Source organism: Aristolochia californica, unplaced genomic scaffold (assembly GCF_029961685.1).
Source record: "Aristolochia californica isolate CCGP_79_NKW_82.1479 unplaced genomic scaffold, dmAriCali1.0.hap1 SCAF_10, whole genome shotgun sequence".
In the NCBI taxonomy this organism is placed as follows: domain Eukaryota; kingdom Viridiplantae; phylum Streptophyta; class Magnoliopsida; order Piperales; family Aristolochiaceae; genus Aristolochia; species Aristolochia californica.
In genome coordinates this window covers 1,136,666-1,160,162 of record NW_027181771.1, presented here as the reverse complement: position 1 = coordinate 1,160,162, position 23,497 = coordinate 1,136,666, and the positions used below count along the sequence as shown (strand labels likewise).

Sequence of the window (23,497 nt, the reverse complement as noted above, 5' to 3'; positions counted from 1 at the left end):
TAATTGCATAAGTTGGTCCACATGTATACATAGTAAAAATAAAAAAATTTATTTAATGGACTTTTTATTTATATTAAAAATGTTATTTAACTACATAATTAATAATACATAAAAGTGGAGAAATTTATGATACGTCCGGTTGCCTTTTTTTAAAAGAAACATTATTGTCTATGGCTTTTATTTTTTGGGGTCAGCATAACCCAGACCGGTCAGATTTTTTATACGATCAAACGGCCCAGATTACATTGAGCGCGATGGGCCCCACTCTGTCTCGCTCGTGAACTGGCGTAACTCTTTCGCTGTCACTGGGGCATGGGCAACGTGGGACGAGATGATACTGACGTCAGAGGGGGCACGCCGGTTTAAGGATGAGCTCCAGAGCGTATGATAGCGAAGTTATGCGGGGACCACCGCAATTAGAAAATAGGAAGTGGGGTCAAGAAGAAAAGAGTGTAAATTATAATAAAAATTGAAACAAGGAGGTGAATACTATTATTGATTTTTCAAGGAGATGATTATAGTTTTGTTATTTTCCGGGATGAAACCATGAAAGTGATCTATGCGTTGTGTTTTTTCTATTCTAAGCGCGAGCGTGCAGCATCTGGCATCGTTCAGTCTTCAGATCAAGCCAATAAAGAAGAGAGAAGTACGTTTTTCGGTCAAGAGTTGGTGAGAATTTCTGATTTGGGAACTCGATCGACCTACCCTTTAACTCCCCTTGTCTTCTTTTCTCTTCTCTCTGTCCGTTTAGAAATTTCGTGGGCTGAGCAGTTGCAAAATGGATGCTTTTTCCTGGGTCTATACAGCTTTTGTAGAGTTGTCACCACTTCCACCGATTTATTTCAGACACCCGATGTAGGATTTTGTAGTCCTTTCGGTTTCTGTTTTTTGTTCAGCTGTGGAGGATTTGAGGTTGTGATCTTCATTTTGCAGGTGCCAGTTTTTGAATCTTTAATATCTCAGCCTTCCAAGATCCTGATTTTTCCTACTCTGTCTGGTTTTTTATCTGGCGTTCGTCTCAACTCTCTTGTGGTATTGGATTGAGGCTTTGAGCTCTGGTTTAAGCTTGCAGTTTGGAACATTATTATAGACGAGGCTGTCATCTCTTCTTCACCTTCTCCGAAATTAAAAAATACTCCCTTGTTTCAGCTTATTTCTTATGGTTCTGGAGTGTTTGAGAATCATCATGAGTTGCTTCTCGTGGGATTAGGAGCTTAGTTTTTACTCCCTGATGGATTACACATCTACTAAGGACCGTAGCAGCTACTTAGCAAAGATAAGGAAGCGAAGAAAGGTCTTGATTGGGGTATCCGTCTTTCTTATTTTTGTTCTCATCATCTTAGTTCTGGCATTAACGGTGTTTAAGCCGAGACATGCAATCACCACTATTAAATCTGTGAAACTACAGAGCATGAAAGCTGCCTTGAATGTCCCAAACATGGGTTTAGATTTAAATGTGACCCTTGACTTGGACATTCTTGTAAAGAATCCTAACCCTGCTAGTTTCAAGTACACAAACAGTGTTGCTTTGCTATATTACAGGGGAATGCAGATAGGTGAGGCTGAGATTCCTGCAGGGGAGATTTTTTCAGAGGAGACGCTGGAAATGAATGTTACCTTGACAGTGTTGGCTGACAGGTTGCTCTCAAATTCTGATGCATATTCTGATGTTACCTCTGGTCAGGTGCAAGTCCAAACTAGTACAAGAATTTCAGGGAAGGTAACTGTGATGAAAATCATTAAGCATCATATGGTGTCATATAGTTATTGTGATCTGTTGTTAGATGTTTGGAATCAGACTGTTGCAAATATGGAATGTAGATATAGGACTAAGCTGTAAGTGAGTATGAAATTTTGTTCTGGAGAGTAAGGGAATGGAATTAGCCACATATGCTTGGCTCGTTTATACTTTAATATTGTAATTTATTACTAAATTTTGGTGTCCAGGGATGTATGATCTTGAGTTTGTCTCTACTTTCATGTCTGTTGTCAAATTTGAATATATTCTGTTGGCTTTTGAAGTCCCATTTCCTTATTATATTGTTCAACACTCTTGAAATAAATGCGTCAAAAGTAAACATACTCTGCTCCATAATAGGTATGATTATCTTTGATGATCAGTGCACTAAATTTGCACACTTGAGATAATCTTGAGTACAGTAATTCCTGGACTTGCTTATGAAGAATAGGAGCTTGAAAAATGTTCAGGAGGTTTCATGAGAAGGCTCAGTCATGTATTAAAGGAGAAATGTTGTTTGCTCTAAATTGGGAGTAGTTATCATTTCCAGAACCTGAGCTGCATATTATAGAACCTGTCAATCAAATAAATATATTTTGGTTGGTTGTTGAAACAGTCAGTTGAATCTATTGCTGCATTCTCTTTGGAACTCTGAGAATCACATCAAACTGTTCGTGGAAACATTTTTTTTAGTGGATTCTGATAATGACTTTCAAACTGTTCTGAGAAGCATATTGTTTGTGATCTTTGAGTGAAGTTCATATCAGAATTATGTGATCCTATTGTTTTAAATTCGGCCACGAGCATGCTCGACATCATTTTTTGTGGCTTTGATTCTCTTGTATGTTTCATGTTGTACAAAACCCAGTTACGTTCAGCAGAAAATGTGCCTACTGAACTCCAATGACCATTATTGTGATCTTCACCAAGCTGGTGTTCAAGTTCTGAGTTTTGATTAGCTTTTGCTCATTATGGTTTGTCATGACTGAAGCATTGATCTAGTGAAATGACCTTGGTAGTTTGTAATATCTTTGATTGGCTCGGTGAAGCAGTCTTCTGATTATTTGTCGAAGGCACTGTGTCTCAGGCATTAGAACAAAGGCACTGGGTGGTGTACATCAAGTTGGGTATTATGGAGGCATGTCTCTCTTGTATAGGTGGGGGAAGATACCCTCTCATTTGGAACTGTTGACAAGAGGAGCTTCTTGACCTTGTCATTGACAATGGGGAGGACCAGGGATCCTCCCTTGGTGCAAAAAGGGGGAGGAGAGGAGCATCAACCTATTTGATAAGCCACGACGTTCAGCTAGAAGTTTCCAACCAAATCCCAAATATTTGGGAGGAGGTTGACGGGAGACGCAAAGAACGTAACGACGTAATGGCATGCATGCGTTCAGGGACCGGGTCTTAGCAACGTGCATGGACTGGGTCGTAGCAGTTGGAGTAATTTAAGCTTGATGTTATCCTTTTGTTGCATGTTATTTCGGTAGTACGTGGAGTCCATTTCCATTATTTCATTTGTTAGGCGTCGGTTACTGGTAGTGGCCTTAGGATCTTCCTCTGTTTTCGGCTTACTCTGTTTTTCAATTTCATGCATATGGTCTGCTATTTAAGCAATCGTGGATTATCAATGAAGAAAAAAAAATTATTTCAGTTAAACTGTGGTACATCCTCACTGAAGAGGATATTTTCGTGAGTATGTAAATTCTCATTACACGGGACCTATCATTGGTATTAGAGCAAGTTTCTAATGGGAACTAACAAGCAGTGTATCGAGCAATTGGAATCTAGACTTGGTGTAGTTCAGAAAGGACTGCAGCGAAGGGAAGAAACTATCAATCGACTTTCGAGTATGTTGATCGCAAATCAAGAGAATCCCAACCACGACAACCATCACTGAGAAGGCTACGATTGGGGTCGACAGATCATCTCCACCAAAACGACGAAGTTGGAATTCCCACGATTTTCAGGGATGACCCAACTGAATTGTTCAATTGGGTGGGACAATTCTTTGAATACCAGGGCACTACAGAGAACCAAAAGGTTCCCATGGCTGCTTACCACCTTGAAGGGGAAGCCAACCAATGGTGGCAATGGCTTCACATGACGTTATAAGAAGAAGGACTTGTGATCTCTTGGGAAAAATTTGAAGTGGAATTATGGGCTCGCTTCGGACCATCGGGATGTGAAGATTTTGATGAAGCTCTCTCACGGATTAGGCAACTCAAAATGTTGAGAGACTATCAACGTGAATTCGAGAAGCTCATCAACGAGGTGCGTGGATGGACGCAAAGGGCGTTGGTAGGGACGTTCATGGGAGGTTTGAAAGTTGAGATTTCGGATGGGATATGGATGTTTAAGCTGCAATCCCTCAAGGACGCTATTAATTTAGCACGAATGCGAGACGAGCAACTTTCACGGCAACAACGGTTCACACGAATTCCACCCACAAGAACTCCTCTAGTTTTTCCACACACCACGCGTGTTGCCCCTTTCTGTTCCAATCAGATGCTTAACATGGGAATAAATGCAAAAGAGAAGGGCTCAAGGTCTTTGTTTCAACTGCAATGAACGCTTCACAGCTGGGCATAGGTGTCAAAAGCCACAACTATTACTCTTGGAGGGGCATGCAGGTAACGTGGTATGCGAAGAAATTACTAACCAGCAGACGTTGGAAGAAGACCATGGTAGAGATATAGGGGAAGTATAGGAACCTAAAATGGAACCCGAAATCACGTTGCATGCATTAATGGGATGAATTGGTCCAAAAACCATGCACATAACAGCAAGAATGGGCCCTAACGAAGTGGTGGTTTTGGTTGACCACGGGTCGACACACAATTTCATCAGTGATCGTTTAGCAAACTTACTCAAGTTGCTAGTCATTCCTACGGAAGCATTTTCTGTTCGAGTGGCCAATGGAGAGAAACTAAAGTGTCAAGGGCGTTACGATAAGGTACGAGTGGAGTTATAGGGCATCGAGTTTTACCTCACCCTTTTTTCTGCCTCTAACATGTCTCTTGTACTTGGTGTGCAATGGCTTGAAATGCTTGGTTCCGTGGTCTGTAACTGGAAACAATTGACCATGGATTTTATTTGGGACAATCAAAACCGAAGGCTACAAGGTGTGGATGTTCAAGCAATTCGGGTTGCTTCACCCAACAAATTCACGAAGGAGCTTCGCCAAGGTCATGCATTGTTTGCAGTATACGTTCAACCAGCCTTGGGCACATGGTTCACCACTTGATGATAAACGGAAAGATATGCAGAGGTTGCTGAAAGAATATGCGGATGTGTTCCAGGAGCCTCAAGTCTACCACATGTGCGTGAAGTAGAACATTGCATTACGCTCAAGGAGGGGACCGAGCCAATTAATATACGCACGTATCGATATGCCCATTTCCAGAAGGAAGAAATCGAAAAACAAGTTCATGAGATGTTGAATCCTGGACTCATTCGTCTGAGCACCAGTTCGTTTTCATCACCAGTATTATTGATGAAGAAAAAGGACGGAAGTTGGCGATTTTGCACAGACTACCGTGCACTCAATACCGTCACCATCAAGGACCGGTTTCCCATTCCGACAGTCGACGACATGTTGGACGAATTACACTGCTCATCCTACTTTACAAAGCTCGATCTAAGGCTGGAAATAAGAGTAAATCCTTCCAACATACTCAAAACTGCTTTCCATACTCACAATGGTCATTACGAATATTTAGTGATGCCGTTTGGCCTTTATGATGCACCCTCTACATTCCAAGCCATCATGAACTCTATATTTTGACCTTATCTTAGAAAGTTTATTTTGGTTTTCTTCGATGATATTCTCGTATATAGTTCTACTTGGGATAGGCATGTGGTGCATGTTAAACAAACCTTGGAGATTTTGAGGCAGCATCAATTTTTTGCCAAGGCCAACAAGTGTGCATTCGGCCAACGAGAGTTAGAATATTTGGGACACAATGTTACGCCTCAAGGAGTGAAGGTCGATAATCACAAAATTATAGCCATGGTGGCGTGGCTCCAACCGACTAATATTTCTCAATTATGTGGTTTTTTAGGTTTGACAGAATATTATAGGAAATTTGTTCGGAATTATGGCATCATCGCTCTACCCCTTACCAACCTCCTCAAGAAAAGGGCAGTTCGGATGGAACGAAGAAGCTGGAGTAGCCTTTGTGACTCTTAAGCAAGCTATGACCACTACACCTGTTTTGGAGATGCCCAATTTCATTGAGTCCTTCACCATAGAAACAGACGTTGCCGGGGAAGGAATAGGCACAGTCTTAACTCAACAAGGCAAGCCCGTCGCTTTTATGAGCCGTGCACTGGGAATTACAAAAAAATCGTGGTCAACTTATGCAAAAGAAATACTTGCAATTGTGGAGGCTATACATGTATGGCGACCATATTTATTGGGACAAAAGTTCTTCATCCAAACTGATCAACGCAACTTAAAATATTTTTTGGAACAACGTTCGGTAACACCAAAGCAGCAAAAATGGGTAGCCAAATTGCTAGGCTACGATTACGAGATCACTTATCGCCTAGGCCGTGAAAATCTAGCAGCGAACCCCCTCTCACGCAAGCCCAACAGTCAAGTCCTTCATCACCTCCATGTACCTACCGTAACCATGTGGGATGACGTTCGGAAGGCATACACAGGAGATCCATACATTCAGTCAGTCACCCAGTTGGCCAAGACTCCAACCGAAGGGCCATATACACAACGACAGGGGTTATTCTACTTCAAAGGCAGGGTGTTCATTCCTTCCCAAGGGGAGATACGGAAAAAGTTGCTACATGAGGCTCACAACACAAAAAATCGGGGGGCATTCAGGAGTGTTGCGAACGTTCAAACGGTTGGCTCAACAGTTTTATTGGCCTAAAATGTATCAAGAAGTCCACGAATACGTCCAGCGCTGAGAAGTATGCCAAAAAATGAAATCTGAAACACTCTCACCTGCCGGTCTTCTCCAACCGTTGCCCATTATGTGCCAAGTATGGGATGATATCACACTCGACTCCAGAGAAGGACTGCCACTTCCAACTGCAAGGACACAATCTTGGTGGTAGTGGATAGATGTTGGCAAGAATTTTTTCAAGTGTATCCGCAAACCGACGGCCAAACGGAAGTGGTCAACTGCTGTGTGGAGCAGTATCTTCGGTGCTTTGTGCATCAATGGCCATGCAAGTGGAGTGCCTATCTTGCTTGGGCCTAGTTATGGTATAATACGACGTACCATGCTTCAACGGGAATGCTCCATTCCGGGCATCGGCCCCCCTCATTCCCACCTTACAATAACGGTTTCTCTTCCGTCAACAAAGTGGATGAGCAATTGATAACTAGAGATGCAATACTACGACAACTCAAAGCCAATCTGGAAGCCTCCAGCAATCGCATGAAGCAAACTGCTGATGAGAAGAGAAGAGATGTCACGTTCGAAGTAGGTGAGATGGTGTTTCTCAGATTGCATCCTTATCGGCAACAATCAGTTTTTAAATGTGCCCATCAAAAGCTTGCCAGTCGATTTTTTGGGTCATATCCTGTGATACAAAAAATTGGAGTCGTTGCATACAAACTACATTTGCCAATGGGAGCTCACATTCACCTAGTTTTCCACATTTCTCTCTTAAAGAAATTTATTGGCGAACGTACATTGTCCTTGTCAGAGTGGTTTTGTCTACTCTTGTAGGCGGTAGCTTTCCGCACCTAACAGATCGGTCTTTTGGGTGTATTGGCTAGGCGCTGTCATGGTATCAGAGCTGGGCACGCCATGTCCCGCGTTCGAATCCCGTGAGAGGCGGGGTGGGTGTCAGAGTGGTTTCATCCACTCTTGTATGCGGTAGCTTTCCGCACCTAACAAATTGGTCTTTTGGGTGTATTGGCTAGCCGTTGACAGTCCTCTACTGACTTGCCGCCCATAACTGATGAAGGAGCAGTCGTACTTGTGCCCCAGCAAATTCCGGATACTCGCTGGGTTAGAAAAAAGCAAGAAGTTTGAAGACGAACACTTGGTTTTTGGAAACACCTGCCAGCAGAAGAGGCCACATGGGAGACGCACCAGACATTGCTTGAGCAATTTTCAGATGTGGACCTTGCGGACAAGTGTCCACCCGGTGGGGGTAGTATTGATAAGCCACGATGTTCAGCTAGAAGTTTCCAACCAAATCCCAAATATTTGGGAGGAGGTTGACGGGAGACGCAAAGAACGTAACGACGTAGTGGCATGCATGCGTGCAGGGACTGGGTCTTAGCAGTTGGAGTAATTTAAGTTTGATGTTATCCTTTTGTTACATTTTATTTCGGTAGGAGTCCATTTCCATTCTTTCATTTGTTAGGCGTCGGTTACTGGTAGGAGTCCATTTCCATTCTTTCATTTGTTAGGCGTCGGTTACAGGTAGTGGCCTTAGGATGTTCCTTTGTTGTTAAGTTAAATTATGGTACATCCTCACCCGAAGAGGATATTTTCGTATGTATTTAAATTCTCATTACACGTGACCTATCAGTATCCCTCCCCTTCTCTACCTCAAAACCAGCCTCCTCCCCTCTCCTCTATTCGTCATATACCCAATGACAAAAGGAGGAATCATGTGCCTTTTCTTGTTGGAGTCCTGTGCATTCTATCTATTGAATAAATATTAAAAAATTTCCTCCACTTTTGAACTCATGTAGGAAAGGGTTTTGTCTTTGAGCACACTAGGGGAGGGGGAAGGGGGCCATTTAAAGCTGTGCGAGGACAGGTAGTTGTTACAAAAGCTTGTTCCTTAATGGTTGATGGCAACTGCATGGCCTACTCAACCTCAACATCACCATGGTCTTTAGTCAATTCTTATCAATAAGAGTATCTTGCAAAACATTTATCTAAGTTGTTCATCATTAATAAGTAGAAATATATGATATGAAAGCAAAGGTACTTTCACACTATGGGGAAGTACCCTAGAAAGAGTAAGGTGGGTCTACCCTTTGAAGGTGCATGCTCACCTTACTGCATTAAAAAAATATTAAAATTACATATTTTCTTCAAAAAATAATAAAAATATTAAAAAAAAAACTCTTCTCTTGAATGCATGGATAAGTCACACCCCAACATGAGATAAAAAAAAATATTTTAACCCATGTCTCAAAATAAAATTAGGGTTTTTCCCTTCATAAAACCCTAGAAACCTTAAAATTAATTCCAAAAAAATTATCCCTTGTATTTTCTTTTTTCTAAAAGAAAAAGAAATAATTCTTCTCTTTATTCTTACTCAAACAACTCGATCCCACTTTAAAGAGAAAGTAGTTACCAGCTTCCCATTCGATCCAACTCCCACACTCAAAAATAAACTCCATTTATTAATCTCTCTCTCTCTCTCTCTGCTTCGACAATTCAGCTGGTCGGTCGCCCCCATTAATTGCACTCCCTTTATAATCTCCACCACATCTTTCTTTCCCATCTCTTCCTCCCCTTCACGGCCATGACCGAAACTGGCGAGCCCTCCGCCCCCAAGGCTCCCCACCCCCGCAGCCGCCGCCGCCGCCGCCGCTTCTGCACCTGTTGCTTCGCCTTCTCCCTCCTCCTCCTCGCTTTCCTCCTCATCGTCCTCATCCTTGCCTTCACCGTCTTCAAGCGCCGCGACCCTCAGGTGACCGTCCTCTCCGCCACCGTCGACGGCGTCGCTCCCCGCCTATCTCTCCCCGCTGTCTCCATCAACCTCAACGTCTCCCTCCACCTCCGCTTACACGTCTACAACCCTAACCGCGTCAGCTTCAAGCACCACCCCGGCAAAAGCGTCGTCCTCTACCGCGGGACTCCGGTCGGAGAAGCCGACATCGTACCCGGGAGCATCCCCTCCCGGGGGTCGGAGAACATCGGAGTGGATTTGACAGTGGAGGCCGACAAGTTCCTGCCGGACATGAGCAGGCTGATCGCCGACATCATGGCTGGGGAGATCGACGTGGATGCGAACACGAGGGTGCCCGGTCGTGTCAACGTGCTGGGGATTTTCAAGCGACACGTAGTTGCGATTTCGGAGTGCCAGTACGGGATCGGGATTCCGGATCTCAGGGTCCGAAAACAGGAGTGCAGGCACCATACTAAGTTGTGAACCCGAATAGTTTGATTATTTTTCTCTTTATTTTATTATGTAGAATTTTTATAATTTTATATTTTATTATCTGATTATGCTTTGGGTTTTTTTCTTTAACTTCATGTAAATATGAGTTATTGATTATAGTAGAGTTTTTTACTAGTATTATGATTCTAATGTGATACGATATGAACATGCGTGACTCGGCCCCAAAACTAGCTCAAGAGGGGAGGTTTACAAACTCATATAAATAACACTCAAGACCACCTTTGTTAACCGATGTCAGTCTAATCGGGACTTATCACATACCTTACCCCTTTAAACTGCAGGTCCTCGTGCAGGGAACCGATGTATGGGCCCATCGACTAGGCCACCTGACCAGTCAAGGTACGGTTTTGACACCAGATGATATGAACCTGCCTAAATCCGCCCCAAAAGTTAGTTCAAGAGGGAAAATTTACAAACCTATATAAATAATACCCACGATCACCCTTGTTAACCGATGTGGGACTAATTGTAACTCATCATGATATAATTGGTTATTTTTTATTTATATTTAAAAATTTTAAATAAAAATATTTAATTATGTTTATTATAATATGGTTATTATTTATTTATTTATTTATTTATTTATTATTATTATTATTATTATTATTATTATTATTCGTAACTGTGAGATGAGATAGAATCAAAGCCATCCATTCATGTGAGACCCACATCGATGAACAATCGTTTTTCTGTCTCATAAATTTTCCTAATTAATTTTATGTTTCTTCATTCATGTTTCAAAGCAAGTAAGAGGCTAGCCGAGTCCCATGCACGTATGAAGTTGCCTTCACGTTACTCATTCACGTTTCAATTCAATAAGACTTCTAAGAATCAACCAGATAAAAAAATTGCAGAAATCACGACCATTTAGATGGCTGAAGTTTGCAAAAGCAAACTTATTGCTGGAAAATGAGTTATGAGTTCATAATCAGAGAGAAGTTGAAAGGTGTAGCTTACCATCCTGACTTGAAAAACATATACAGAAGAGGTTCCTTAGGTTAGAGATGATGGAGCAAAAGCAACCTCTTACCTATTTGGAAATAACTAAAGATTAATGAGATTTTTTGAGACGTGTTTCGATGTGAGTCGATAGTTAGGGCGACTTCCGTGTTATATTCAGCTACGTCTTAAAAAAAATAATACTCGCGCTTAACCATATCACGGTGTAAAAGTCTCCCCCATAGGGAAGCTTTTTTTTTTTTTTTGTGGGGGATGGGTGCACTTCACCATCGACCTTCTCTCTTAGGGTTTGGGGCATTGTTTGAGACTTTAATTTGATGTGTTGTTCATCTAGTGTTACCTTCACTTTGAGATTTTTTGAGACGTGTTTCAATGTAAGTCGATAGTCGGGGCGACTTCTGTGCTATATTCAGATACATCTTAAGAAAAATAAATATCATGATGCAAAAGTTCCCCCATAGGGAAGTTCTTTTTTCTTTTTTTTTTTGTGGGGAGGGGTGCACTTCACCATTGACCTTCTCTCTTAGGGTTTGGGGCATTGTTTGCGACTTTAATTTTTCATCTAGTGTTACCTTCACTTTGAGATTTTTTTAGACGTGTTTCGATGTGAGTCGGTAGTCGGGGCGACTTCCGTGTTATATTCAGATACGTCTTTAAGAAAAATAATACTCGCCCTATAGCAATATCATGATGCAAAAGTCGCCCCCCCTAAGGGAAGTTCTTTTTTTTTTTTTTTGTGGGAGAAGGGTGCACTTCACCATCGACCTTCTCTATTAGGGTTTAGGGTATTGTTTGCGAGTTAATTTGATGTGTTGTTGTTCATCCATTGTTACCTTCACTATGAGAATTTTTGAGATGTGTTTAGATGTGAGTTGATAGTCGGGGTGACTTCCGTGTTATATTTAGATACGTCTAAAGAAAAATAATACTCGCCCTATAGCAATATAATGATGCAAAAGTCCCCCTGTAGGAAAGTTCTATTTTTTTTTTTTTTTTTGAGGGGGGGGGCACCGTCAACCTTCTCTTTTAAGGTTTAGGGTATTGTTTGCCACTTTAATTTGATGTGTTGTTCATCTAGTGTTACCTTCAATTTGACATTTTTTTAGATGTGTTTCAATGTGAGTCGATAATCGGGGCGACTTCCGTGAGATACGTCTTGAGAAAAATAATATTGACCCTATAGCAATATCATGAGGTAAAATTCCAAGGAAGGCTTAGAAAAACTAGAAATACTTTTCCTAGGATATACATTTCCAAGAAAAATTCAAATAAAATCATATTACTGCTTCACTAGAAAATTACATGAATTTTTTTAGAAAATTTCAAGAAAAATTTAATAGACGTACTTTTTAAAGGAAAATAAATAGAAATTAATAATCAATCTTATACATTACGATACTTATATGGTAAATTTTCAGTAAAATAAAATATCAAATAAAAAAATTGCCGTGTGCTGAAAGTATTACAACATCAATTTACTTATTCAAAAAAATTCCATATAGTTTTCCAACCTATCTTAGTTGAAAATCTTACCTAGAAAATTATATAGTTTTTCTTGTAAGAATTTCTAGATAGAAAAATATTTTCAGGAAATATGAGGCACTAATGGTTATTGGAAATATATTTCTACTAGAAATGCATTTCGAGTGTTTTAATAATTTATATTTTTATAATTTTTTAGTGTCATATATTATTTATTTGATGCCTTGCTATTTTATTTTAATTTTAAAAAAGTTAGTTGTTTATAAATGTCATACCAATATTATCAAACCATAAAGGAATAACGGCACTCAAATAAAAATCAAAACTGCAGTGTGAAAGACTGAAAGGCCCAACTAGTCAAAGTCAATAAGTCAAAGCTTTGAAAAGTCTAACCTCAGCGGTCAATTGGTAATCATCAACAGAAAATTTTTCTGCCGACAAAACCGGGCCCACCTATATAAAACAAATCTAAACCGGCCAAAAAGTCCAGAGCCCCACGTCTGTTTGTCCAAACCTCTCTGCTCAATAAACCGTGATTAAGCTACTAATCGTTGACTTTAATATGTATTCATCTACTTTGTATTATTGACGTGGCGACACGTAATCAGAGTCATTTTGACTGTAAGTAAATCGGTCAAAGTTAAATATTTTTCCGTAATCATATGCGAAGACTGAAATTTCACAAAGCCAAAGTCAACCCCCAGAAATTTCCGTAATCATATGCGAAGACTGAAATTTCACAAAGCCAAAGTCAACCCCCAGAAATTTCACCAAACACTCTCTGGTCTCTACTCCATAAAAGACAACTTCTAAGCTCTGATCCCCGACGATGCAATAAAATGCGCCGTCGTCACCCACAGCCCCTGCCGCTCCTGGCGGCTATCATCCTCGTCGTCTTCTTCTTCACCGCCGTGGAGGCGGCCACGTGCCCTTACGATCTCCCGGCGGCATCCGGCCTGATTCCGTCATTCTGCCACGCTAACTACACGGGCGTCAACCCCGGGAACTGCTGCTGGTACGTGTCTGCGGCTTACTTGTTTGCCGGCGTCCAGTATTCTAACATCTCCGGTCAGGCTTTTCTTCCTCAAACGAACGCGTCAGCCTGCTCTGATAGGTTTACCTCCTTTATCGTAAGAAATGGACTCGTCCGGTCATCGCTTGTTCTATCTGGTGACCGCTGCAACATTAATGCTACTGGCGGTGTTGGAACTCGGCCGTGCCTGTACGGCACCGTCGCCCATATTCGCTCTACTGTTAATCTTTCCGACCCGATTCGTACTTGTACCAAGGGGAAAGGTAATCGATCATTCGAATTATTGGAATCATTGAATCTGCCTTCTCAGTTTCTTCTACGATTACATACATGATCGAGTTTAAGCCAAGAAATTGATTGGGGAGGGGGTTCTGGGAGATTGTAATGAGGCTCATCGGTGTTTGAATTTGATGACAGATCTGTCGAACCAGGCGAGCTGCACCACCTGCCAGAACGCGGTCATCGCAGCCACGTTTGCTCTCCTCGATGTGACCAAAAGCAAAGAATTCGTTTCTTGCGGCATGGCGACAACGATCGGAATCTGGGCCTCGTGGCCTGAAAGGCGGCATTTCCAGTCTTATGTCCTCTGCATGGTTCAAGTCCTAGACAGTGTCCCCGATCTCGGCACCAGCGACCTTATCCCTTCTCCTCCATCCTCTTCAAGCAAGACCTCTCAGTCGAGTAAGAAGAAGAACTCCACCGCAAAAATAGCCGCCGGCATAGCGGCGGGGGCGGTCGTGTTTATAGTCCTAGGTCTCGTTCTCGCGTTTCTCGCCGTTCGTAAACGGAGAGAGTTCAAAGACGGATACTCGACAGCTACGATAAAATCTCCGCTTCCTACTGACGGTCTATACATTTTCACGAAGAAGGAGCTCAGGGCCGCGACGAACGGCTTCGACCGGAAACTCCTCTTGGGGCAGGGCGGCGCCGGAAGGGTTTACCTCGGAACCCTTCCCTCCGGTCAGTGTGTCGCCATCAAGAAGATATATCTAAAGCGGAAAGTAGACGAGTTCTACCAGGAGTTGGAGATCCTGGCGAAACTCTGCCACCGGAGCCTGGCGACTCTGGTAGGGTACTGCGTGCAGCGGAGGGAGCACATCTTGGTCTACGAGTACATGGCTGGGGGCACCCTCGCCTCTGCTCTCCGCCACGGAGAGCTTTCGTGGGATCACCGGGTGAGGATCGCAGTAGACGTGGCGGAGGGGCTTGCTTACCTGCATTCCACCAGGGTGGTGCACCGAGACGTCAAGCCGGGAAACGTGCTACTGACGGAGAACGGGGAGGCGAAGCTGTCGGACTTGGGCGTGTCGAAGGTGGTGCCGTCGGAGATGACGCACGTCTCGACGGAGGTGAAGGGAACGTTAGGGTACCTCGACCCGGACTGTTTCCCGGCGGGACAGGTATCGGAGGCGAGCGACGTGTACAGCTTCGGGATCGTGCTGCTGGAGCTGGTGACTGGGCGGAGGGCGGTGCAGGCTACCGCCTCCGGAGGGGCGGAGTCGATCGTGCAGTGCGCAAGAGAGGTAGTGGAGACAATAGAAGGTGGCGGAGAACCGGAGATGGAGAAGATCATGGACCCGCGGCTCGGAAAAGAGACAGAACCGGGTTCGATCAGGGAGGTGTTCAACTTGGCTTGCCGGTGTGTGCGATCCTTCAGGCATGAGCGGCCGGAGACGGGGGAGGTGCTGGGGGTGTTGAGGAAGGTTCTAGCGGAGGTCACCGTTCCCAACAAACCGGAACCGATGCTGGTGGCGTTGGAGCCGGTGCCGGAGATTATCAGCGACAGATTTTCCGGCACGTTGAGCTCTCGACCCTCTGAGCCTACTATGGGCTCATGGTCGCCATGAGGACACGAAAGTGCGCCACTGGTGCGTAGTTTAATCAGCTAAAAAATGACTAAAAAGCTGTCAATTCAATACATTTAATCCGAGAGCGTCATCAGCTTGTAAAGGATAGAACAGTAGTTTCGTTTACTTTGACTGGAATTTCTTTTCCTCGCTACAAGTCTCCTGGGAATCCTTGGAATCAGCCTTTGCCCTTAGGCCTTAACCATTTCTCATTAATCCGAAATTAGACAATTACGTGGCATTGGATTAACAGCAAACCGAAATTACATCTTCGAAGAAACCCGAAACATTTCCGCAGTTCAAAGCCCTTCACTCGCCGCCTTGGCCGCCAGCAGGAGCTTGAACTCCTCAAAATCCACGTACCCGTCGCCGTTCCCGTCCACCGCGCTAATCATCCTCCCGCACAGCTCCTCGTCCTCCCCCTCTTGCGCGTGCCCCATCTTCTTCAATGCCTCCCCAAGCTCCTCCTTGCTGATCCTCCCGTCCCCGTCGGCGTCGAACACCCGGAACGCCTCTAGCACCTCCTCCTCCTCCTCCTCCTCCTCCTCCTCCCCGGCATCCTTCTCCGCCCACCTGCGGCACAGCTGCTCGAACTCCTCCACCGTCAGCTCCACCCCGATGGCCGGACAAAGGTCAGGGAACGCCATGCGGACGTCCTCGTCGGTGATGCCCGGCGGGAGGGCTCGCGCCAGGCCGATTATCTCTTGTATGTTGATTTCTGCCATTGCTGCCGGGAGTCTGGAAGTGGGGTCGGAGGGTTTATATATAATATGGAGCCATTGCTCTGGGAAACGAATGATGCAGAGAGGCTACAGGTGCTTACAGTTGATGCGGATTTGGGTTTTGGTTTGTTTGATTTCTAAGAATAGGGTGATTTAAGTTGTTAAACCAGTTCTAATTAATGGTTTAGGAATGGTGATCGGTGCTGTTAGATAATTTCAGGCTGGGAGCAGAGTCTGCTATTTGGAGCTAATCGTTCCAGTTTGTTCTCTCTAACATTTCTTAATTTCAGGCCTGAGTCGGATTCCGATTCCGAGTCTGCCCATACTTCGGACCTGTGACTTTTTAAGGGTAAAAGCGGAAAAGGAATTCCTTCTGATACGTGTAGATAAGATCCCTCTGCAAGTTCTCCAAATTCCAGAGCTCACTCTATCAGCTCCCGAAGTCGCTTTATCATCGGAAAATGGCAGCTCTATCTCTCGGCTCTTGCGCCGGCTTCCCGGCGATTCAGAGCGAGAGAGCTTTCCCGTCCATCTCCTTCCCACCTAAGTTCATTTCCGGACCGTTTGCAGGTCGGATCAAAGGTCTGTTTCTCGCGGACAAGAGAAGCTTCTCACGGTCTGCAGCCGTCACGAAAGCCATCGCCGTTGATTCCAACCAGCTCGGATCCTCTGATCCTGCTGAACAGGTTGGAATTTCTCTCTCCTTGCGGCTCGATTTCTCTAAGAAATCTCTAGAATTAGGACAATTCCTTTCTCTCAAAACTCAGTGAATGTTTCCCACAGGGTCACTCGAATGGCTTAAAATTCAAATCCAGAATTTCGTTTAATTTCATTGCATTATTTATGACTGAAGAAAACGAAGGATTCGTGGTGTTTAAATTGTTCAAAAACGAAGATTCTGAAATCACGCTCTTTCGGAATGTTTTCTTCTGTAGGAGAAACCCAAGAAATACTATTTCGTAGTGGCGAATGCGAAGTTCATGCTTGACGAAGAAGAGCATTTCCAGGAGCTCATGTTCGAGCGGCTGAGGAACTTCGAGGAGCGCAACAAGGAGCAGGATTTCTGGCTCCTAATCGAACCTAAGTTCTTAGACAAATTCCCCGCAATCACCAAAAGGTTGAAGAGACCCGCCGTTGCCCTCGTCTCAACCAATGGCCCTTGGATCACGTAAGCCATTGTCTCCCAAGCTATAATGCCAGGATTTTTTCTAATCTTGGAATGATATGGGACTATTCCAACATTCATCCAATTCAATCAAATCAAGCAATCTAGTTCTTTTCTCATTGTTCGTTCGCCCATTACTGCAACAGGTTTATGAAGCTGAGACTGGATCGGGTGCTGGCAGAGAACTTCGAGGCAGATAGTCTTGAAGAGGCTCTGGCTTCCAATCCAACCGAATTGAAGTTCGAGGAGCCGGAGAAATGGGTGGCGCCGTACCCCAAATACGAGTATGGGTGGTGGGAGAAATTTTTGCCACCAGGAGCCGGGAAGGTGCAAGCATGAATAGAGGTGTTTTTCTTCTAATTCTTCCTTTTTTTTTGTTTTGTTTTTTGTTTTTGGTAGTAGTTTTAGATTATAATTATCAGATTGAATTTGTCGCAGAGTTACTGGTTTGCAAATGAGCATCCTTGCCTTTAAACAAGTAAAAAAACGAACTCATAAAAAATTGGCAACTGAACAGCAACGATCCACAAGTCTTGATTTTCTCAGAGGTTAATATGAGAAACATAGATAAGAAATTGAACAAACAAGCATCAGCAGCTAAATTTCAATAGTATCATGGTACACGCTACCCTGAGAAACATAACAACCAAATAAAGGGGAAAGAAGAGCTTCGTTCCTCAGAGCTTCTTGTCCTTGAAGGGGCATCTGGGCATCTTCTGGAGCAGCTTTTCATCCAACACTTTGTATTGTTTTTGGATTTCTATCCATCCCTTCTCAGCATAATTATCCACAATGTCCTCATGCTGTTCGTACAAAAATGGCACGGTGTGCAGTATCACAAAAACTTCAAGACGCAGAGAAAGAGGCAGCTAAATAGATCAGTTAACCGAAAATGTAGGAAACCAGTTTATTAGAGGGAATAAGCAGATGAAAAATGAAAAACTAGAATCCAAGTATTGTTCATCTGGTTTAGGAAGATAAAGCTGATAATGAAGCTGTGGTTTGTTTGTACTCAGGGAGTCAAAATTTTCTTCATAGTCAGTATCAGAAAATTCACACACAACACTGAATTAAGTGTAATTGTGGCATTTAAAGACTCCTGGATATCTAGACATTGTCTCAGCATGAGAGGCAATCAGAAGTGTTTATTTACATGAGACATACATGAATGAATGGATTAGATTATAGTCTCACGTAAAAGATGTGCCTCAAGATGGTTCATCTCTATATTGGGTTCACAAAAATGTAAGAAATGATCAAAGAATATGAAAAGCTGACTGAGAATCAGCTGGAAAAACATGATCTGATATCTAGCTCCCCAACGTCATTACCGATGCTTTTTCACTAGTGCAGGTCCAGTAACTGCATAAAATGTTGCAGTTCATCAAAGGATGGAAACAAAGCAGAAACATAGGATAACAACTCACCCATATAGATGAGGGTCAAGAAACTGAACCACCTGCCAACCACAGACAGTACCCACAAAGAAGCAATCACCTACAAAGACAATGGAGTCCACTTCTTTAAGACAAAGACATACATGAAGCAACTGAAAAGCTAAAGGCCATGTTATGCATAGAAATGTTACCATGAGAAACTTCTTCAAATCTTTACCAGAGGCAACCTCTCTAAATGTAGTGCTAGCTCGACTCATTTCATATCTCAGTGACAGGGCAACGCTCACAAACAGGTCTTCAGGTAAAACAACTTCAGGAAATGTGGGCATAGATCTGGTTTTGAAGACAGGTGGATAAAGCAAACATACAACATTCAGCTTTTCCTTAGTAACATAGATAGAAAACCAAGAGATTTTTTGTTAGAATTTACAGTAGCTTTAAGGAATGCTAGCAATAGCTGTCAACTTTAGGATATATCTTTCCCTGTTGGCTATAAACATGGAGGTAAGAGGGTGACTGAAATTCTTAATTTTATAAGCACCCAAGATATGTTTCAAGGTAGAACCTGACCAACAGATTAAATTCTTTCGAAAAGCTGAAAATGAATCTAAAACAGCCTTCTGACTCTTATATTGTTTCATAATGCTCAGTAATCTTTCATTGTGATTTTCATATTTAGAAATAAAGCAACTGGAGGATAGCAGCCTTCAAGAGAAATCAAATAGAATAAACTGTGAAGGATACCCTCTGACTTCATATGCATTATCTGGGTCTATAAAGTGCTTAGATTTATTACCCGTAAGCCAAGAAAACATATGACCAGTTACACTAGACACTAATCAGTGAAAAAATATTACCGATTAAAGGCACAAGATACATTTGACCAGCTGAACAATAGTCCTAGGGAAAGAATTAGAGCATGGCAGACAAAAGTGAGCAAGTGATAACCAAGCCACTCAAAGAGAAGCCACAGAACAGTTGCTCCAACAAGTATGGCCGCTGAAATCTGCTTGTTTCTCCACAAAATAATATCAGCAGCTGACAAGATGGGAAAAAAAAAAAGGAAAAATTGATTCGTCAGAAACAGGATGATCCCATTGAAGAAACTGGGGCATTGAAATATGTCTTGAACAGACAAAACTAGGAAAGGAGAAAGCTTCAATAAAAATTAGGGGAAAAGTAGATTACATTTCCCTCCCCCGAGGGCCGAATGAACAGGCTTCTTCCTTCCAAACAACCGGAACTTCTTCGATGAGAGTGAGGACCTATCATTATCGGAATCAGACGACGAAGTGGACTCGTCATGGTGATGAAGCTTCAATTTGATGTTATCCATGAGCGACTCTGAACCAGTTTCTTCAATGGGTCCAGACATCCTCCTCTACAACTCTAGCAAAGATGAAGCTCAACAAGATCATTTGGAATCATATCAATTGTTTCCAAATAGGACAACAGATGAGAAGAGGGAGCGAAAAGAAATCTGAAACAAACAAGAAAACCTATTCATTTGACGTTGATGAGATCACGAGGTTGAGATGAATTTTGGAAACAGAAAAAAAAAAACAATGAAATAGCAAAGACATTCGCAGAACTGGAACTTCCGTCCTTCGATTCATCAATCAGCTTATCAATACGACGAAGGAAACAAATCCGGAAAATCCATGTCGAACGATCATTTCACGTGAAATCACCTGAAGCTATGAAGCAAAAACTGAGCAGAACAGAAAACAGAACCGCATTGACAGCATTAACACAATAGCCGTGCCAAACGAAAACGAAGATCCAGAAAACGATACCTTGAAAGATATCCGCGATCAGAATTCTGATTCTCCTCCCCTGTTCTCTCTGTTTCTTACCTCCTCTCAAAACCCAACGAAGGCAGAACGACGCAGCGAGAGCATAACGCGTCCTTTCTTTCAGCATGGAAATAGACGGGCAGGAATTATCCACGTCATCATTCTATCGAGAAATCACGGGATTCCACGTGGCACGACAATGTCATTTGAGAAGGCATACATGAATTTACGTTAGCGTTCACCCTCCTGTCAATAAATTACATGTCCATGAGTGAAGGAAAGGGCTTCCATCAAGGGTGGTTTCGTCGTTTCACGTATATCAAAATAATTTTGTAAAATAAAACTAAAAACGAGATTATTAGAAACATTCGATAATGAAACACTATCTCAGTCATCCAATTATGATCAACGACTATCTCAATCATCCAATAGTGATCGAAAGGTTGAGATAATCGTTTCATCAACTACTATCTCAACTATACAATCATGATTGAACGGTTGAGATATAATCATTTCGTATTAGATCAGTTGTGGTCTAGGTATTTTTTTTTTATAATAGAAGTCAATTTAATTGATATACATAACCCATTTTTAAACTGTTTTGGAAAATAGTACTAAAAATAAAAATAATTTTTTTTAAATAATTGCAAAAACAGTAGAGAAAATTATCAATTTTGGCTGCCACGCCCTAATCCTTACCCAAATAGCTAATTTTTTTCTCTCTTGAGTGAAACGCAAACACGTACTCCAATACGTTCTTCTTCTTCCTCAGCTGTGTCATCCGACTCACCTCCATCTTCCTCACCAGAAATGACAACCCAACCAGCATCTGAAGGTCATTTATCCCCTTTGGAAATAAAGCAATGCATCGATTGTCGCCATTGCAGGCATCGTAGCCAACTGATACAGTTTGCTCAGCATCATCAGTATGCTTTAATGGTAACAAAACAGAAATCGAATGCCTTAATTTGAACACAAAAAGTTTCTAAAGAACCATTACTAGGCTGCAATGAGCTCCAGCCTGATTCAAAACTCCAGCTTTCGACATAAACTTGTATCAGTTAAAGCCTTTGACCTCCCAAGAGGTTTCATGGGTGCTTCTGGACAGGTTTCAGCAATACCAGTTAATCTGGGCAAATGTTTAGGTGTCTCAAACTGAACAAATGGACCATTTTCCGGAGGCAAATTCTTTGATGATATCTCATCCACCATGGCTTCCAAGATACTCTCTCTGGATTCATCGCCACCTACACCCTTCTCCAAGGACCTGCTATCTGAGTCAAATTTTAACTTTCGTGCTACTCGTGAGCTTGATTCTCCAAGAGGCTTCTTACGAGGTGCAAGGGCCAGTTCCTCAGGTCCAGGAGCGAAGGAGTTGAAAACATGACTTCTGGGAGTGCAAATATCAGGAGTTGGACCAGTCCATTCAGTTGCATCAGAATCGGAGACTTTTTCTCTTAATGGTGTTGAAGAAGCTGAGCTTGAAGTAAGGGGAGAGTCACTACCCACCACTGCAATCTCATTTCCTCTGTCTGCAGGAGTCCTAGGCCCCATAGTGTTGGCATCTTTATTTTCTGTAATCCCGATTCCGTCCAAGTAAGAAGATTCACAGGTAGAACAAGGTATTGCGGATTCCAGCTTCTCAATCCTAATCTCCGAACCCATACCCTGGAAAAAATTAATGTAAACGATAAAGAAAGGAGAGAATTAACACAGAGACACGATTTGACTCTTTCATGGCTGCATTGCAATATCTAAAAGAAGATAATGAACAGGAGAAGAGCAAAAGTTCGATTTAGGTTCAATAGTAAAACCGCAAAATGCAGAGCAACATGTCCCCAGAAAATCGGTTCCCTAATTGAAATCGCAAAAAAACAAAAAATTAGATGACAGTCAATGAAACGCTAAAGCGATCGAAATGTAGCAGACTCATGCCAAGAAAGAGATAAACCAGACAACCGTAACGAAATCTTCACTAATGAAGCGGACCAAAAATTCCAGGAAAACACAATGATCTTGAGAAACGCAGTGGGACTCATGCCAAGATAACGATAAAACGGAATCTCTACCAACGAATCATACTACTAAAACCTTAAATCTCCATAAGAAACTGCATTATTGCTGTAATATAACTCAAACAAACAAAACCCAAAATTCACATACACGGAAAATGGAAACCGACCCAAAACCCCTGACTACCACGCTGCAAACAATCACCGTCCAAGAATATGAATAACCCACTACAGTAAAATCACAGAAACGCAATAAAATCTGCATTGCTCACGCAATCAGAGACGAAGAACGAGAAATGCACAAATTCGCAACCATTAAAGACCGTAATTCGAAATACCTGAACACTCTTCAACGTCCGAGGAGCTATGGGAGTAGATGCATAAGACGACTGAAGCCTGTCAAGACTGGAGAATGGAGAAACAGTCCTGTGCAGAAACTGGAGGGAAAGCCAAGGGCCTGAAAGAGAGGGAAGGCAATAAAGGGATTAAAATCGGACGTCGAAAAAGAAATTTCCCACAACATCCCTTCCGCATGGCTTGCCAAATGCCAAGTGAGGGAATCAATCCATCAAATTGGAAAGTGAAAGCTGTTTTTTCCACTGAAGGGAAGATAATGGAAGGAAGTTGCCGCTTCTCAATATCATTTGTCTTCATTTATTTATCAAAATTATATTGAATAAAAATATAAAGTTTTAAATAATTGAAATTAAAATATTAAAATCATAATGATAAGGACATTTTTCACCATAATTTTAATTTAGATGAAAATTTTGGAAATAAAAAGAATTATTTGTTAATTTTTTTTTCTGCAATTGTATAATCCATGGAAACTGCCTGTCTGTGATTTTACTTGGATAAAAAACACAGATGTTCATTTTTCCAGCCGAATTCCTCGCCGAGAAGCCATAAACTGGCTTTTCATTATTTATCTATTATCAATGCCACTGCCAGTCCCAAGAGATTCCAGCTACAATGGCGGTCGTGGCATCCTTCGATTGGCCGGAAGAGCCATACTCGGATCGCCTGAAGCCCTCATCCTGGGCGCTTCTTGAGAGGAGTAAAGAACTGATTCCTCTTTCCGTTTCCCTTCCCTGTTCTTTCCCTCCATTTTCTGCACCAAAAGTATCATAAATCTTCAGGTAATTTTGAACCCTCTTTTGCGTTTACTGCCTTTGTTTGGCTAGCAAGATGTTGACTGATTGTTATGAATTTGGAAAATTC

General features: G+C 42.4%; 7 protein-coding genes across 7 annotated transcripts; 4 read left to right on the top strand and 3 right to left on the bottom strand.

Moving 5' to 3' along the window:
- Window positions 1-646: 646 nt before the first annotated feature.
- LOC137940818 (uncharacterized) lies at window positions 647-3,397 on the top strand. Its single transcript, XM_068785945.1, has 2 exons — window positions 647-855; window positions 934-3,397. The coding sequence occupies exon 2, from the start codon at window positions 1,232-1,234 to the stop codon at window positions 1,838-1,840; it is 609 nt and encodes a 202-aa protein (XP_068642046.1). The 5' UTR covers window positions 647-855; window positions 934-1,231; the 3' UTR covers window positions 1,841-3,397.
- A 5,673-nt stretch (window positions 3,398-9,070) lies between these two features.
- Window positions 9,071-9,955, top strand: LOC137942784 (uncharacterized). Its single transcript, XM_068788523.1, has one exon. The coding sequence runs from the start codon at window positions 9,203-9,205 to the stop codon at window positions 9,830-9,832; it is 630 nt and encodes a 209-aa protein (XP_068644624.1). The 5' UTR covers window positions 9,071-9,202; the 3' UTR covers window positions 9,833-9,955.
- A 3,188-nt stretch (window positions 9,956-13,143) lies between these two features.
- Window positions 13,144-15,184, top strand: LOC137939177 (proline-rich receptor-like protein kinase PERK3). Its single transcript, XM_068784394.1, has 2 exons — window positions 13,144-13,600; window positions 13,755-15,184. Exons 1-2 carry the CDS (start codon window positions 13,144-13,146, stop codon window positions 15,182-15,184), a joined length of 1,887 nt encoding a protein of 628 aa, XP_068640495.1.
- A 299-nt stretch (window positions 15,185-15,483) lies between these two features.
- LOC137939167 (probable calcium-binding protein CML22) lies at window positions 15,484-15,909 on the bottom strand. The gene has a single exon (XM_068784384.1). It carries the CDS (start codon window positions 15,907-15,909, stop codon window positions 15,484-15,486), a length of 426 nt encoding a protein of 141 aa, XP_068640485.1.
- A 396-nt stretch (window positions 15,910-16,305) lies between these two features.
- LOC137966200 (protein YCF54, chloroplastic-like) lies at window positions 16,306-17,510 on the top strand. The gene is made up of 3 exons (XM_068812755.1): window positions 16,306-16,592; window positions 16,842-17,074; window positions 17,218-17,510. The coding sequence occupies exons 1-3, from the start codon at window positions 16,368-16,370 to the stop codon at window positions 17,408-17,410; spliced, it is 651 nt and encodes a 216-aa protein (XP_068668856.1). The 5' UTR covers window positions 16,306-16,367; the 3' UTR covers window positions 17,411-17,510.
- An 84-nt stretch (window positions 17,511-17,594) lies between these two features.
- Window positions 17,595-20,331, bottom strand: LOC137966192 (reticulon-like protein B5). The gene is made up of 6 exons (XM_068812743.1): window positions 20,265-20,331; window positions 19,657-19,857; window positions 19,326-19,506; window positions 18,660-18,801; window positions 18,499-18,568; window positions 17,595-17,915 (listed from the first exon to the last, which is right to left on the bottom strand). Exons 2-6 carry the CDS (start codon window positions 19,841-19,843, stop codon window positions 17,749-17,751), a joined length of 747 nt encoding a protein of 248 aa, XP_068668844.1. The 5' UTR covers window positions 19,844-19,857; window positions 20,265-20,331; the 3' UTR covers window positions 17,595-17,748.
- A 616-nt stretch (window positions 20,332-20,947) lies between these two features.
- On the bottom strand, window positions 20,948-22,832 carry LOC137966209 (unknown protein 1-like). Its single transcript, XM_068812767.1, has 2 exons — window positions 22,615-22,832; window positions 20,948-21,932 (listed from the first exon to the last, which is right to left on the bottom strand). Exon 2 carries the CDS (start codon window positions 21,927-21,929, stop codon window positions 21,291-21,293), a length of 639 nt encoding a protein of 212 aa, XP_068668868.1. The 5' UTR covers window positions 21,930-21,932; window positions 22,615-22,832; the 3' UTR covers window positions 20,948-21,290.
- Between the last annotated feature and the right edge of the window lie 665 nt (window positions 22,833-23,497).